The 15,158-nt window shown below is 40.7% G+C and overlaps 1 protein-coding gene across 4 annotated transcripts; it reads left to right on the top strand.

The window, feature by feature from the left end:
• Positions 1–4,143: 4,143 nt before the first annotated feature.
• Positions 4,144–12,614, top strand: nr2c1 (nuclear receptor subfamily 2, group C, member 1). 4 transcript variants are annotated; one of them, XM_086299097.1, is made up of 14 exons: positions 4,144–4,278; positions 6,516–6,650; positions 6,809–7,042; positions 7,186–7,264; positions 7,381–7,560; positions 7,642–7,792; positions 9,320–9,416; positions 9,643–9,827; positions 10,170–10,323; positions 10,435–10,556; positions 10,686–10,828; positions 11,190–11,327; positions 11,418–11,523; positions 11,722–12,614. In XM_086299097.1, exons 2-14 carry the CDS (start codon positions 6,579–6,581, stop codon positions 11,891–11,893), a joined length of 1,833 nt encoding a protein of 610 aa, XP_086155223.1. In that variant the 5' UTR covers positions 4,144–4,278; positions 6,516–6,578; the 3' UTR covers positions 11,894–12,614. The 4 variants fall into 4 exon arrangements, with proteins under 4 accessions (XP_086155223.1, XP_086155220.1, XP_086155221.1 ...); XM_086299094.1 differs by having other exon boundaries at positions 9,640–9,827; XM_086299095.1 differs by lacking the exon at positions 4,144–4,278 and adding an exon at positions 4,316–4,471 and having other exon boundaries at positions 9,640–9,827.
• Positions 12,615–15,158: the final 2,544 nt, after the last annotated feature.

The following is a 15,158-nucleotide window of genomic DNA, read 5'->3' as shown; positions in this document are numbered from 1 at the left end:
TGAAATTATTCTTTTCCAACGTTAACGCTATACTTTACACCCAAATCACTTTTACTTTAAATGCTGCAAATTGACTGTACAGTTTAGTCACTTATATAAGTCCTCATGATGGATCTTAAAGGTTTATACTAGGGGTGCAACGATACTCGTATCGATATTGAACCGTTCGATACAGTGCTTTCGGTTCGGTACGCATATGTATGAACAATACAAAATTTGTAATTTATTTTATCAACTTTCCTTCTGACGATGCTGTCTGTGTTGAGCGCTCAGTGGATCTGCTCGACAGTGCAGCCTAGGCGGAGTAGTCGAACGCAGATCCACTGAGCGCTCAACACAGACAGCATCTTCAGAAGGAAGAGCGCAGGGCAAGCTAGCGAGACAGAAGTTAAGCTCTCCTTGCAACATGGCAAATTGAACCTCCCCCACCCTCATTCAGATCTGGCGTTTAGAATTATTTTGGTTTTCATGTGAGGTATGACCCTGAAGGTAAGCGCGTCATGGACTAAAGTAAAACAGTATGTTGGATGTGCCAGCAATGCTCAATTACATGGGTGGGAACTAGTGTGTTAGCGCAGTTAGCTCGTTAACGTGTTGGCCGTCTAGCCCCACGCAAGGGCGATCAGGGGTAGCTCGTTAACGGAGATTTGCCGTGTTGTGGCGTTAACGTCATTTCAACGAGATTAACGCTGACAGCACTAGTGGGAACACAACGAATATGACTGCGCGTTTACGCCGACATCATCCTAGTGCAAAGACAAGTGGAAGCAGACAAAAACAACAAGCATGCACGCTACAAACTTTACTCGAGTCATTTAGACAGCCGTTAGCACATGATTCTCCTTATGGGGACCTGATATGTTTAATATTGTGGCAAGCTCAGACAAGGTGGAGACGGAGGTGTCGTTTGGTCTTGCTTCCCGTGAGCTAGCCAGGGAGCACAGCCATTTATTGACATTTGCAGAAGAACACTGCCGCTAGCTAACTGCTCAGTGCGCAACCGCACAGCAACAACAACACACAGGGCGCCCTCTGACCCCGGAAGGACACACCGTCGCAGCGAGAGGGCGTCACCCATCACTATGGCAACATAAACAAAACATAACTGTACAAACAGAACCCCGAACAGCCCTGACCCGCTACATAGCCCCCACCTATGGGGTCAGTCGTCCCCGACGACCCCATTACCCCACACAAAGTCCTGCAAATGTCCAGGTGCCGTCTTTTGGCGCACCGGCCGGTCAAGACCCGCGGGGGAAAAGTCACTCGGGTCAGAACATGGGGTGCCACCATCATCCCACTTCTGACACCAATGTGGCGAGCTTAGACAAGGAGGAGACGGAGGTGTCGTTTGGTCTTGCTTCCCGTGAGCTAGCCAGGGAGCACAGCCGTTTATTGATGTTGGATTGTGTGTCCACAGGTGTTTGTACTTTGCGTCGTAATAAAATGACGGTAAAAGGCTCCGCCCACTTCCTATCCATGTCTTACCATGCAACGACTCTGTGAATGGACTGGAGAAGTGTAGTGGTAGAGTCCTCCGTCAGGAATGAGATATGTGTGTCGACTTTTTATTCTCCCTTAAAATTATTATGCCATAACGCTGCACAGAGCAGCTCTGCTAACAATTGACATCTGCAGAAGAACACTGCCGCTAGCTAACTGCTCAGCGCGGCAACAGCACAGCAACAACAACACACAGGGCGCCCTCTGACCCCGGAAGGACACACCGTCGCAGCGAGAGGGCGTCACCCGTCACTATGGCAACATAAACAAAACATAACTGTACAAACAGAACTCTGTAATAAACTCTCTTTTCCAAAGATGAGTGATTCCTCAATCAGATAATTTATTTTTTTTAATTACTTTTGTTTCAGCAACATTCAATTTAAAAACTGTACTTTTGAGTTAAAATATATATTTATAATTTTAATAAATGACAAATTAAAAAGGCATGAACATTTTTTTGTATCGAAAAAATATCGAACCGTGACACCAAAGTATCGAACCGAACCGAACCGTGAATTTTGTGTATCGTTGCACCCCTAGTTTATACAGTCTTTTGCAGATATCTTGAGTCACCCCTCATTTCATTACCAGAATTGCTCTTGAGCCATAGCTCTTCAGGCTTTCAGAAGGTCTTTAAAAGTGTCTTCTTTGGACATGTCTGCTTTTTCATTCATTTTCCGTCCAGTCCTTGTACCTAAATTTTATCTTTACACGCTGTGTTACTAGCAGCCTGTTGCAAAAAGATTAACACCGTTTGGCAGGCATAAAAATAGTAGTTTTGCGCCAACAAAGTGATTCTCAAAGAGCTACTAGTAACATTCAATTCAATTTTATTTATATAGCGCCAAATCACAACAACAGTCGCCCCAAGACGCTTCAACATCAGATGGACAGTATCTGAAAGTTATGTCCTTAAGAAATAGGAAAAAAACAAGCAAAGACCTGACACAGGACCTGAGAGATGCATGTGGTCTTTCAACTGATTCATCTACTTTTCATTGAAGCCACATCAGAAATGGTCTCAGTGGAAGGGTGGCAGGCAAAACACCATTCTTAAGGGATGGAAACAAGAAAAGGATGAGATATGCCAAAGTACACAAGAACTGGACTTAAAATCAGTCTTATGAGGTGATGACCCCAGATTTTGTTAATGTGTCCAGAAGAGGCCTGGAAAGAGATACAACAGTGAGTGTCTACAGTCACCTGTAAACATGGTTTGGATTTGGAATTCAGTCAGTGGTGTGGGGGATTTTATCTAAACTGATGGAATGAATACAAAGAAGCACTGGCAGATTTTGATGTGCCATGAAACATCAAAGCAACAGTGTCAGTCATGGATTGGTCTCACCAGAGATCAACACTATTGAAGCAGTGTGGGTTCATCCTTTTTTAAAAATAATGTCATTCAAGAATCCTCGAGAACTGTTCCTGAAAATTTCTTTAAGAAATTACAAGAAAGTTTAACTACGAGAGTTCAAGCTGTGTTGAAGAAACACATGATATGATGTTATTAAAATTGTACACACTCTGTTTCTGCCTTATAGACTCTATTTCTAATTATGTTTACATGTGCCAATAAGTTATTGCACCTATTTCCTACTTTGCTAGCAAAATAGGGGCAGCTCATGACATGTACAGCATTGTGAGACCATCCATTACGTAACATAAGTTACCAAAGCATAGTTTTAGGATTATTCATTTATCTTTACAATTAGAATTCTTCAAGTAATGACAGCAGAGCAAATGGCATCACTCATTTTTATGCTACTGTTATATGGAACTAAATATTATTTATTTATGTCACTTTAGTCACTCTCAATTATAATAATATAGAACCAGTAACCAGTCAAGAATATACTGGAAAAGACATGTAATGAGACAATTTAAAATTGTATTTATATAGCACCTTTCTAGATAAAAAGAGCACTTTGTGATCTTTTTAGTGCTTTTAAAAGAGCACTTTGTGATCTTTTTATCTGCACTTTATGTATCGAAAAGCTGGTTATGTAAAATGAATTTATTTGCACTTAAAAGAGGGCGGTTCATTTTTTGTCACTGTGCCCCTTTTTAGTATAAAGGTGCAATATTTTCAACATTTGATTATGAAATTTCAAAAGGCTTACAATGTCTTCATAACAGTTTGCTGAATTTTATCGTAATCTTCAATGTAAATTTATCAGTTTGCTGCGAAGACACCGTAACCCAACTGATAAGAAAAATGTTGTGCAATATCTAATCCTCACTAATGTGATATGTCACAAATTTAAGCCCAGTTGTGTGTACTCTTGCTAAATCATTCAAGTGCAGGGATTGTGAGAAAATGGTTTAGGACATTGTAGGCAATGGAATAATAGCTGGTGTGACAGAAGCTGTTTTAAAATTTCAGAATTAAACTTAAACCTAAAACTATGTGACAAAAATGACCAACAAAAAGATTTAACAATTTAAAGTATATTGTCATTGAGAAAAACATTAATCAAATGAAAGATTTCCTGTTCATTTTCTTTGAGTTTTGATTTTTGTCATGAGTATAATGAAAGGAAGACTACATTATGAACGGTTTACCAGGAATGTGACGTCTAAACATGACAATTGCTGTAGGTTTTAGTGTACACAATATGAATCGATGTTGCCCAAATGCGCATGTGCGAGTCTTATTTATTGATAAAAAAAAGGTCACGAACTCTGACCCTCCCACTACCTGCAGCAAACACTTAAAAATATTAATTTATTTAAGGCAGCAAAATATCTGACCCAACAGCTCGTCGAAAGGTAAGACTTTATTAGTTATGCGGAGAGAAGAGGTTAAAGAAGGATCCGTGAGCGACCAGTAACACAGGAAGGGAGGGAGTGTTCAGTAGGTCTACAGTAGGGAAGCTGCCATTAGCTACCAACTAGCAAAAAGCTAATTTAGCTCGCTAGCACTGTCGTGTGGAGCTGGGAGCATAAGACATAAGATCGGCAAGTATGTAAAGGTGCTGCTATGTTTGTGAGACTCTACAGACAGTTATAGAGCTAACATCATAGGTTAACGCATAACGTCAGTAATATCGTCAACATATATGCTATCTAGCTATGTTAGCCGCTTTAGCTAACCGTGCTACGGCTATCTAATGCTAGCGTTGCAAACCACACTGCGTAAAGCAAGCAACAGCATCCTTTCCGTAAGTGTGAGTATAACAGCAGCAATTTAAAAGTGTTAAATCGTGAGCTGTTCTCAAATGCCGACTCGCGTGGAAGTCCGGTGCCAGAATTATTGCGATTTTTGGTCAGTTGTGAAAAACGGAGCGCAACTGTTCACTGTACGATTCGGCATCATGGGCCTTGAACCCTAGCATGCTTTAACCCTTCAATGTTGACCTTTCACCCACAGGAAAAGAAATACCTTTATCTTCCGTATCGATTTTAAATAGTTGGCTGTCAGGAGGATGTATGTTTTCATACAGTGTCTTTGTCGTTCATTTATTGTTACTTTACCGCGACATTAAGCTGTCTTTTATCGCAAGGCCACCAATAGTGCATTTTCGAGCTAGCACCGGCTTGATTGGTTAGCACAGGCCACAAATTAACATGTAGTTACTGACACTGTACATAACAGATTAAATACCTATATTTTTATATTGGTTTAGTAAAAGTTATTTCAAGCAATGCATGACTTATTAGCTTTTGACATAATTTAAAAATATAAACAGATGTCGGGCTGTAACTACAAGGACTGGAGAAAACTGGAGTATGAATAATTATTGGTTATGTAAGTATAAGTTCTGCCAGACTTATTTGCTCTTAGTTGAAATATATCACGTTGTCCCAGCTCCCTTTGCAGACATCAGATTATTAAAAAACACTAATTAGATCTTTGGTAGAACCTAAGAAATATTTTTTGTGATTAAAAGATGAGTCTTCTGCTATTTTACATTACTCTTTCTATTAACATGTTATCAGTTGATTAATCAAGTTAACTTTGATTGTGTTTGTTCCTCCTATTTATAGACTAGGGCTATTGTTCAGAAATATGAGATCGAGCCAACAGCAATAATAGTTATAACATTAACTATAATAATATAATGATAACAGAGGAAATGTAACTCCAGGGTGACCTCTTCCTGCATTATTTGCACTGTTCATTGTAAAACACTTAGAAGCTGAACTGCGTTTCAACAAGTGTGAACTGTGAACTGAGGGATTTTCCTGACTCAAACTGACCTGTGGTGGTGTCGACTGAACTGCATATAGTTAAGTCAAAGGGCAATGTGGCCTTAATTAACAGAGGACTATGCATTTTTTTGGCCATATTAAAATCAAACTCCAATTATCGAAAAAAAATTTTTGAAAAAATACTTTCATCAAGTTCTCGTGATTTCACTGTAGTAGAAGGCCAAACCCTCTTTGGTTGGCAAATTTCTGCTTACTTAAGACAAGTCTGTGCCTTTTCTTGTTATTTGATGCCATTTGATGAACACAAACATATTTTACAATTGAGTAAAGAAAACTACTTTGAAAAATGTGTTACATTTTTTTTAAATTTTTATATCACAGTTCTATATTCCTGGGAAATCCCTGGCATCTGCTAAAAATGGTCTTAAAATGTATTTGCTAGATCTCAACCTATAGAATATTATTGAGGTTGACTTTAATGTTTATTTTTAGATAGGAAAGCATTTCTGTATATCAGCTGAGACTGACTTTATTTAGCCAGTCAATCAGTGTGTTGAAAAATGAAATGACTGGCAGTTTGTTTTAAGAACTATTTGGCAATTTACTGTGAAGCCACTGCTGACTTTGCTTTTCTGTTGAATTTTTGTGCAAAACAACCAGTCATGCATATTTTTAGAAAAAGCCTCAGCATTAGAAAAAACATATTTTTATCGTGGGGGAAAGGATGATAAATCAGAAGTGATGATAAGTGATTCGGGGATTTGTTTACTGTAAGAACATTGTGAAGTAATTGTTTTGTTTTTAAAGGATATTCTCTGATCCCAACAGAGTAATACAGATGTTTAATTGTACAGGTGTGCCTGTTTCATGGGGCACTGATGTGAACGGTGGTGGAGGAAGGTGTGTGCAATATCAGAATGGATGGACAGGCTCAAAGGATTCAGCTTGTGTCTGCAGACAACAACATGGCGTTAGGACACAGAATCCAGGTGACGATATGGCCCGTTCTCCCCCAGAGACTGAATTTGTGTGAATAAATAAAGATGCGCAATTTGCTTGTAAAATGTGTCAATTCCACTTATCATTTCAGCACATGCAGTAAACACCTGCTCATGTTTTTATATATATATATATTTTTTTTTAACAGATTGTAACTGATCAGCAGACTGGACAGAAGATCCAGATCGTCACAGCACTTGAGCCATCTTCCCCTGGAAAGCAGCAGTTTATCCTTGCAAATGCTGATTATTCTTCTGGGGGGAAAGTAATTCTGGCCAAGCAGGAAGGCTCACCCAACAAGGTCATCCTCACTACTCCAGATGGTTCTGGGGTTAATCAGCTGCTGTTTGCCTCCCCCGAGCTCACTGGGCAGCAGATTCAGGTATTGCCTGAAGATGTTATTGACTCCTTCCAGTTTTGATAAACAAGCTGAAAAGTCTAATGACTGGGGCATGAATATGTTTAGTCAGCCTGCTTGCAGTGTTTGCTGTATTAAATTATTCAATTTCTGGGGTTGTTTGGCAGTTTGTGACTGAAAGCTCAGACCAGTCTATTGTGAAGCCTGTTGTGGAGTACTGCGTTGTCTGTGGGGATAAGGCCTCAGGTATGCATTAGGTATATATATATATGTGTGTATAGAGAGAAAGAGATTTTTTTTATAATGTTGGTATTGAAATGACACATAAGCACACCTGATTACATTTCCCTTTCATCTTTCAGGACGTCATTATGGAGCCGTTAGCTGTGAAGGCTGTAAAGGCTTCTTCAAACGCAGCATAAGGAAGAACCTGGTGTACACATGCAGGGGCTCCGGAGAATGTGCTATTAACAAGCTACACCGAAATCGCTGCCAGTACTGTCGACTGCAGCGCTGTATAGCTCTGGGCATGAAGCAGGACTGTAAGAAACTGTAATACTATATTAAGTTATTAAGAACCTGCACGATAAAATACTGACGTGACTATGACTTTGATCTCTTAGCTGTTCAGTGTGAGAGAAAGCCTGTTGAAGTCACTGCGAGAGAAAAATCCGTCAACTGTGCAGCCTCCACTGAAAAGATCTACATCCGCAAGAACTTGTGTAGCCCTCTGGCTGCTACACCTACTTTTGCATCCGACAAGGAAACTGCTCGGTAAATCTTACTTAAACTCTAATATACTGATAAGACAGTTGTTGTTATTATTAGTTTTGTTGAATTCTGCTAAATGTCCACAGTGTAAGAAAACATAATAAATAAAATGTGCTGTACATGTTATTTTTCTACATTTCCAATGCCTTTGCTTAGTTATGTCTGTGAAGGTTCTCAGTCATCCAGGTCATCGTAGTCAAAGGAGCTTGCAAAGAAAAGCGTCTGGACTTCTTTAAGTTGCTTGAAGACGTTTCACCTCTCATCTGAGAAGCTTCTTCAGTTCTAAGGTCAAATGGTGGAGAGTCCCAGATATAAACCTAGTGGGAGTGACCCCCCACAGAGGGACAAAAGGACCCCCTGATGATCCTCTAATCGCCTGAGCCAAGGTGGGAAACTGGGCGTGGGTCCCAATCAGCCAGAGTTTCGGGTGTGTTCATTGTGAAACCTGGCCCCACCTTATCATGTGAATTCCTGAGGTCAGATGGCCCAGGATGTGAGTGGGCGTTAAGGCGTCTGGGAAGGGATCTCAAAACTGGATTATAGATGGCAGACAGCTGGTGTCGTAAACCCCCGCCTCTGTTCAAAGATGGTCGCTCACAGTGGACATAGATGGCTTCTTTCACTCCTCTTTCAAACCATCTGTCCTCTCTGTCCAAAATTTCAGACCCAGCAACACGCTCAGACAGAAACTGGTTCACCCGAAAGACAAAACGCCAAAACACAAACTTAACAATGTGGTGTATGCTGTACAGTGCAGCGAGGAATGCTCAGACCTCTACATTGGAGAGACCAAACAGCCACTTCACAAGCGCATGGCACAACACAGAAGAGCCACCTCTACAGGACAAGACTCAGCAGTCCATCTGCATCTTAAGGATAAAGGACACTCTTTCGAGGATGCCAATGTTCACATTTTGGACAGAGAGGACAGATGGTTTGAAAGAGGAGTGAAAGAAGCCATCTATGTCCACTGTGAGCGGCCATCTTTGAACAGAGGCGGGGGTTTACGACACCAACTCTCTGCCATCTATAATCCAGTTTTGAGATCCCTTCCCAGACGCCTTAACGCCCACTCACATCCTGGGCCATCTGACCTCAGGAATTCGCATGATAAGGTGGGGCCAGGTTTCACAATGAACACACCCGAAACCCTGGCTGATTGGGACCCACGCCCAGTTTCCCACCTTGGCTCAGGCGATTAGAGGATCATCAGGGGGTCCTTTTGTCCCTCTGTGGGGGGTCACTCCCACTAGGTTTATATCTGGGACTCTCCACCATTTGACCTTAGAACTGAAGAAGCTTCTCGGATGAGAGGTGAAACGTCTTCAAGCAACTTAAAGAAGTCCAGACGCTTTTCTTTGCAAGCTCCTTTGACTTTGCTTAGTTATATTGAACTTACATTGGAAGTCTTTTATGTAACGTTATATACAATTAGAAGCTCGATTAATATTTCTGCCTGGAAATGATTATTTTGCTACACGGCCTTGTAAAGTATAATGCAATATGTGATGTCAAATCTCTTAACATCAGATCTACAAGTTTGCTTGAGTCAAGCATGTTGCTCAACATTCAGCAACCCTTCTCCAAGCTGGAAAACACCATCTTGATTCCAGCTTCACCTGAAAAGGTAACACGGATGCAGTATAACTGTATTATGCTTATATGTTTTCTACCTTATATACAAGCAGAGAACTTTAGAGTGTTTAGGATTAAACAAACAAACGAAACTCATTGCACATTCACTGATGAAGACGTGTCCTAATAAGTTTGCTGTGAACCAGTTTTGTCCCTGTTGTTTCTGGGACCAGTTCAGTGACCAGACTGTTCGATAACAACTGTCCCCTCCTCAGCAGGAGGACCCATGCCAGGGTGACCTTGGAACACTGGCAAATGTAGTAACATCCCTTGCCCACCTCAACAAGAGCAGAGAAGCGAGTGACAGCGGAAATGATCTGATGGGAGCTGAAACACTTAGCAACGGTGACAGCTCAATGACTGATATCCAGGGAGATGAACAAACTGCAAGTGATATCTCGAGGTGAGAGCTGTCGTAAGAAATCAAGATGCTTTGATGCTGATACCGAGGCCTAAAGAAGCACCAGAATGAAACTCACGAAACTCTCTGGCTTCTATTTTCTGTTTGTCATAAAGCTGTAATTGAATTTCCTGCAGGGCCATGTGGTTTCTAATTCGATCTTAAGGCTTTAATTAGACTGGCACTCTGCTGATCAAAAGTATAGCATTTTGCATCTGTGACAGTGGTGCTGTATTGCTTTGTGATGAATCTCCTGTAATATACAACTTATAAATGCAAATGTGAGGATTTTTCAGTGCAAGCATTTTTCAAAATATAATAAGTGTATATGTTGTGTATCATTAGAGCTTTTGACACCCTGGCCAAAGTCCTGCACCCTGGTGATGGCTCAGCAGGAGAGTCCTTGGAGGCTACAATGCAGCTGATATCAGGGGACCAGTCGGGCCCTGTGGTGGAGCTGGAAGGACCTCTACTTTCTGACAGCCATATCCCTTTCAAGGTAAAAGGACAGCCACTGATTGTGACTCTCCCCTTTGATTAAAAACACCTGATTGTGTTAAACAGAGCTGCATTGTTAGCATATTTTTGTTTTCTTTCCCCATTCCTGCAGCTTATGATGCCTTTGCCTGTGCCAGAGTACCTCAATGTCAACTACATCTGTGAATCGGCTTCACGGCTACTTTTTCTCTCTATGCACTGGGCACGCTCCATACCTGCCTTTCAAACCCTCGGGTAAGCCTGTTGTTGCAAGAATATTCTTTGTGGATAATGTCTGTTAAATCACGTGTCTTTGAAGTGCACCGTTACATGTGCACGCACTGTCCTTTGTAGTACATTAACCATGTGCATTTTGTTTTACAGCGGGCAAGACAATGACATTAACCTGATGAAAGCCTGCTGGAATGAACTTTTTGCCCTGGGTCTGGCACAGTGTTCAAATGTAATGAATGTCGGCACCATCTTAAGTGCTATTATCAACCATCTCCAGACCAGCTTACAGGAAGGTAGGAGAGCTCTGCTGCTGTCTTCCTGAGAGGTTTAATACTTGTTTACAGTTTGAGAAAGAGGAAAGCTGTTAAGCTAGACAGACTCAGGGGACAGTAACACAAGATGTTCAATGAATCAAACAAATTTTTATTTTGAAAATGGAAGCAACAAGTGCTAATGCATATAAAAAAAACAAATAAACACAAAATCATTAAAAGCCATCCTATTCACAAAGAAAAAAACAAAATGTTGACAGTTTCCTGTTTGAAAAGGAGGACGAGGAAGCAAATGCTTATCAATTCCTACCCCTATCTTGTCTTATTCACTTTTGTGGCATGTCTGTTACATCATGCCCTTTTTTCCCCCTTGGTCTCACAGAGAAGCTGTCCCCAGAGAGAGTGAAAATAGTGATGGAGCACATTTGGAGGATGCAGGAGTTCTGTAACAGCGTGTCCAAGCTTTCCCCCGACTCGTATGAATATGCCTACCTCAAAGCTATTGTACTCTTCAGCCCTGGTGCGTAGACAATCCCCCCCGATTTGCACAAAAGCAGATTCCTTGGTGTACTCAAGTCTGACTGTGCATATACATTATTTTTTGTAACAGATCATCCGGGCATAGATAATATCCCACAGATAGAGAGATTCCAGGAAAAAGCCTACATGGAGCTGCAGGACTATGTAACCAGAACATATCCAGAAGACTCTTACAGGTTTGTAGGCTTCACCTCTGTGCTGCATAACGCCGGCAATGCTGGAAACGCACCATAAGTTTTTTAACTCTTAAAAAGCAGGACAGAGGTGTGTGTGTGTGTGTGTGTGTGTGTGTGTGTGTGTGTGTGTGTGTGTGTTGTTCTCGTAGATTTACTTGTTACATGTTGAATTTGATGTCTGTTTCTCATCAATCCCAGGTTATCCAAGCTGTTGCTGCGTCTCCCTGCCCTCAGGCTGATAAGTGCAGCTGTCACCGAGGAGCTGTTTTTCGCTGGGCTCATTGGCAACGTGCAGATTGACAGCATCATCCCTTACATCCTCAAAATGGAGTCCACTGATTATAATAGCCAGGCCGCCTCTGCTGTCTGACGCGCAGCTATTTATTATAGCGACACGAGACTGAAGATTCAGTGGCCGCCTATTCACGTCACTGAAAGGTCATAACATAATGACCCAGTTTAACTTGTGAATTTTTTTTTTCACATCTTAACTTTGTCCTTCATCTGACCCCTTAGGAACCTGTCAGTAGAGCGCAGCTCACAATTAGGACAAATAAAATCAACTCCCAATTGCAAGGAAGCCTATCTGTATCTGCCTGTTCAGGAACAAACCCTTTGAAACTTGGATGGTAGGCTTGGTGCGTGCTTTTTATTGTACATAATATTTTATCCTTAAAAGACTCCAGGCCTTGTGTTTTTTTGTTTTGTTTTGTTTTTTGGCAAATCTTGTTTGTACTTTTGACGACATCAGTATGGTTTGTTTTCATACACAGCTTTTTTTATAGTGGTAATTATTAAGTAATTAAGAAAAAAAAAGTTGTCATAATGTGAACTGAATTGTGAGATCAATTAAAGTTAAAACTTTTATTTTTCATTTGTTTGCCAGTCCAAAGGATTGGCAACATCGCTTTTCAAAAAACGGACGTCATCTGGATCTGAAGTATTTGTGTATATAGCTTTGTATATAGAATTGACCAAGGCTAACGGGCAGCACTTGGTAGTTCGTGGGTTTCATCTTTTTTTGGACAAATTCACACGAACAGAAAATGATGGTCATATCATTTGAAAATAAAAACATCTTTCAAACATGATTGTCAGCAGGAGTTGACGGCACTGATTATTTTGAATGAATGATACTTTTATATAGCGCACACAAATATAACACGTGTTTTGCACCATTACCAGTCATGTTAAGAAAACTTTGCACATAAACAGGTTTTGTTTTCATTATCATTCAGTTTTAGGTGAAAATATTTTAGTCATAACTGCAAAAGTGCTTTAAAAATACAGCCTCACTGGAGAAAGACAACAGCTTGTGAATTGTGATAATCTGCAGATGGATGAACATTCATACTTCAATAAGAATTTAATAGTGTAGTTGTTTACATATTTACCTAACAAGCAAAAGTTCCCAGATTCATTTGCAGGAGGAGACATAAATCCCTTTGGGGTTGCATCCAGTGCACAAAATCATGCAGTTGCCTGCTATGGTGACCCCGTATGAATAAGGCAGCATCTGAAAGTAGCTTTCTAGAAGTAAATGAGACAAATGTTCTTGAGCATGCAGAGACAAAGCTCAAACACCATTTTAAACACCTTTCTCATGAACTAAATCATTCTCAGAACGAAACTGGCTCAAAGTGGTTGACCACAAGGGGTTTGTAAACCCACTGTCTCATGCAAAGCAGAAAAGCCCACTTCCAAAAGGCCATTTAACTGAGATCTATTCAGAACTTCACAGAGAAATAACGCTAACCCTAGCTATGTACTCATAAGTGCAGAGGGCTGATCAGGTGATATTTGTCACATTTATATTTTCAGTGGCTTCCTCTCCGCCACAGCGCTGAAAGCATCCAGTTTGCAGCCAATCCCAGAGCCAGCCTTCCTAATCAGTTTATTCAGTCTGTTCAGTGTCACCAGCTCTGATGCTGTCCCCCAGCAGAGTACACAGTGCTTGCCACAGCTTAGTGATAGAAAATCTCCCATCATTTTGTGGCACACACTGAGAGATATCATCTTACCTGGGAAATCAAACTTACTACTCCCCTTTCTGTACACAGCTCTTTGTGTTGGTCCTGCAGTTCAGCCTGTTGTAAACAATGATGATGACGATGGTGGTAAAAGTATAACTTCCAGGGGGGAATAAATGTATTTTGTCAGACTTTTCTCTATATAAGTACATTTAAGTAATGCTTCAAAATAAGAATTTCAGGATGTCTCCTGAGTTGCAAGACCTGTTTCTAGCAGGACTTTGGTTTCACTTAGTCTAAATGCTAATTCTTGGAAGCTGAACCGCTTCTATAAACACACCAGATTGTTTACATGTCCCTTCTGAATTAGTAATACAAAATCTGCATCCTGCCCAACCGACTTATTGTTGTGTTTTGTGTCAAATGACATGACGGTGGAAGATGTTGCAGGGCGCTGTGCTTACAGCTTGTGTTATAAGCTCATCAATGTTTAATCAGAGCTCAGCGCATATACGTAACTGAACGGAGGACAGTGTCTGCAGGCTTTGTGGTAGTTACACCGTGGGTGTGTCCAGCTAATTAAAAGCACGGATAGGAGCATTAAAACTTGATGAACAAATGAATGACGTTGTCTGCTGCTATTTTTTGGAAGTCTATTGTCCAGTGTATCCCAGAAGCTTCTTTGTGTGGTTCTCCTTAGTCCTGTCAAACTAGTTCATCGCTTTAGTCACCACCTTTGAACTGCATAAGCTCCTGCATATCAATGTGTGATGCAAACCAGTTAAGAAATGGGAAACAACACGGTAACTGTTAAGGATTTGTGATGCAACACGAGCCTGAGTGTTTATGGTGGATTAGCTCATTCTGAGCTGAATCTGAATGAAAGAACCAGTTGGGTTGTTCTCATGGCCTCTGGGGTGTCTGTGCAGCTGGGAGGGGTGAGGAGGGGGAGGGGGGGTAGTGTTGAAAAACAAGGTGACAGAACCGGTTATATGTAAGCCAGATTCTTTTACATCAAATTGAAATACTTCTTGGAGGGAAACATCAGCACGATATGTCAGTTATGCTGTTGGTTTATCTAAAATGATCAAACTTGCTGTGAGTATCATCAGGCCAAACCTCCTTCCTTCCTGTTAGGCCTGCTGATTGTCTGGTTATAGATACATGCAATCATCACCCTATTTTACAACATTTTTCACTTTGCAGCGTGTACTGCTTAGTTTTCTTCCGCATTTTGACTGCCACCCTGTTTTTCACCACTTAAGCTGAAATATTATCACGTAATAATGGTCATCACATTTTTTTTGTACTTTTGCACTTTCATTTCTTGTATTTATTTTTGCACAGTTTTAAAAATGACCGCATCGTTCAATGGCATTAACCCTACAGTAAGAAACAAAGGGTTTGTTCCCCACAAGTAATTACTTTAATAGTTTATATAGATTGGTTTTGAATACATGTTCATCGGTGTATTTTTTACAACGACACAGTAAGTAATATCTGAGTGAATCCTCATGCACTTTGTGATACTTAAATTGTCAAAACTTCATAGCTCAGAGGAAAAAAACACTTTTTTCTTTTTCACACCACAACAACACCACATTAACAGCTGGGTACTAGTAACCCAGTTTCAGTACTACTTCTTATTTTAACTGCTCCCTTCAG

This window comes from Aulonocara sp. 'chitande type north' Nkhata Bay, linkage group LG7 (assembly GCF_057382095.1).
Source record: "Aulonocara sp. 'chitande type north' Nkhata Bay isolate Kocher_YH1m ecotype deep benthic linkage group LG7, A_spYH_male_GT1.1, whole genome shotgun sequence".
Taxonomy (NCBI): Eukaryota; Metazoa; Chordata; class Actinopteri; order Cichliformes; family Cichlidae; genus Aulonocara; species Aulonocara sp. 'chitande type north' Nkhata Bay.
Note: the sequence above shows the minus strand (reverse complement) of the source record. Positions and strands in the feature narration are given on the sequence as shown.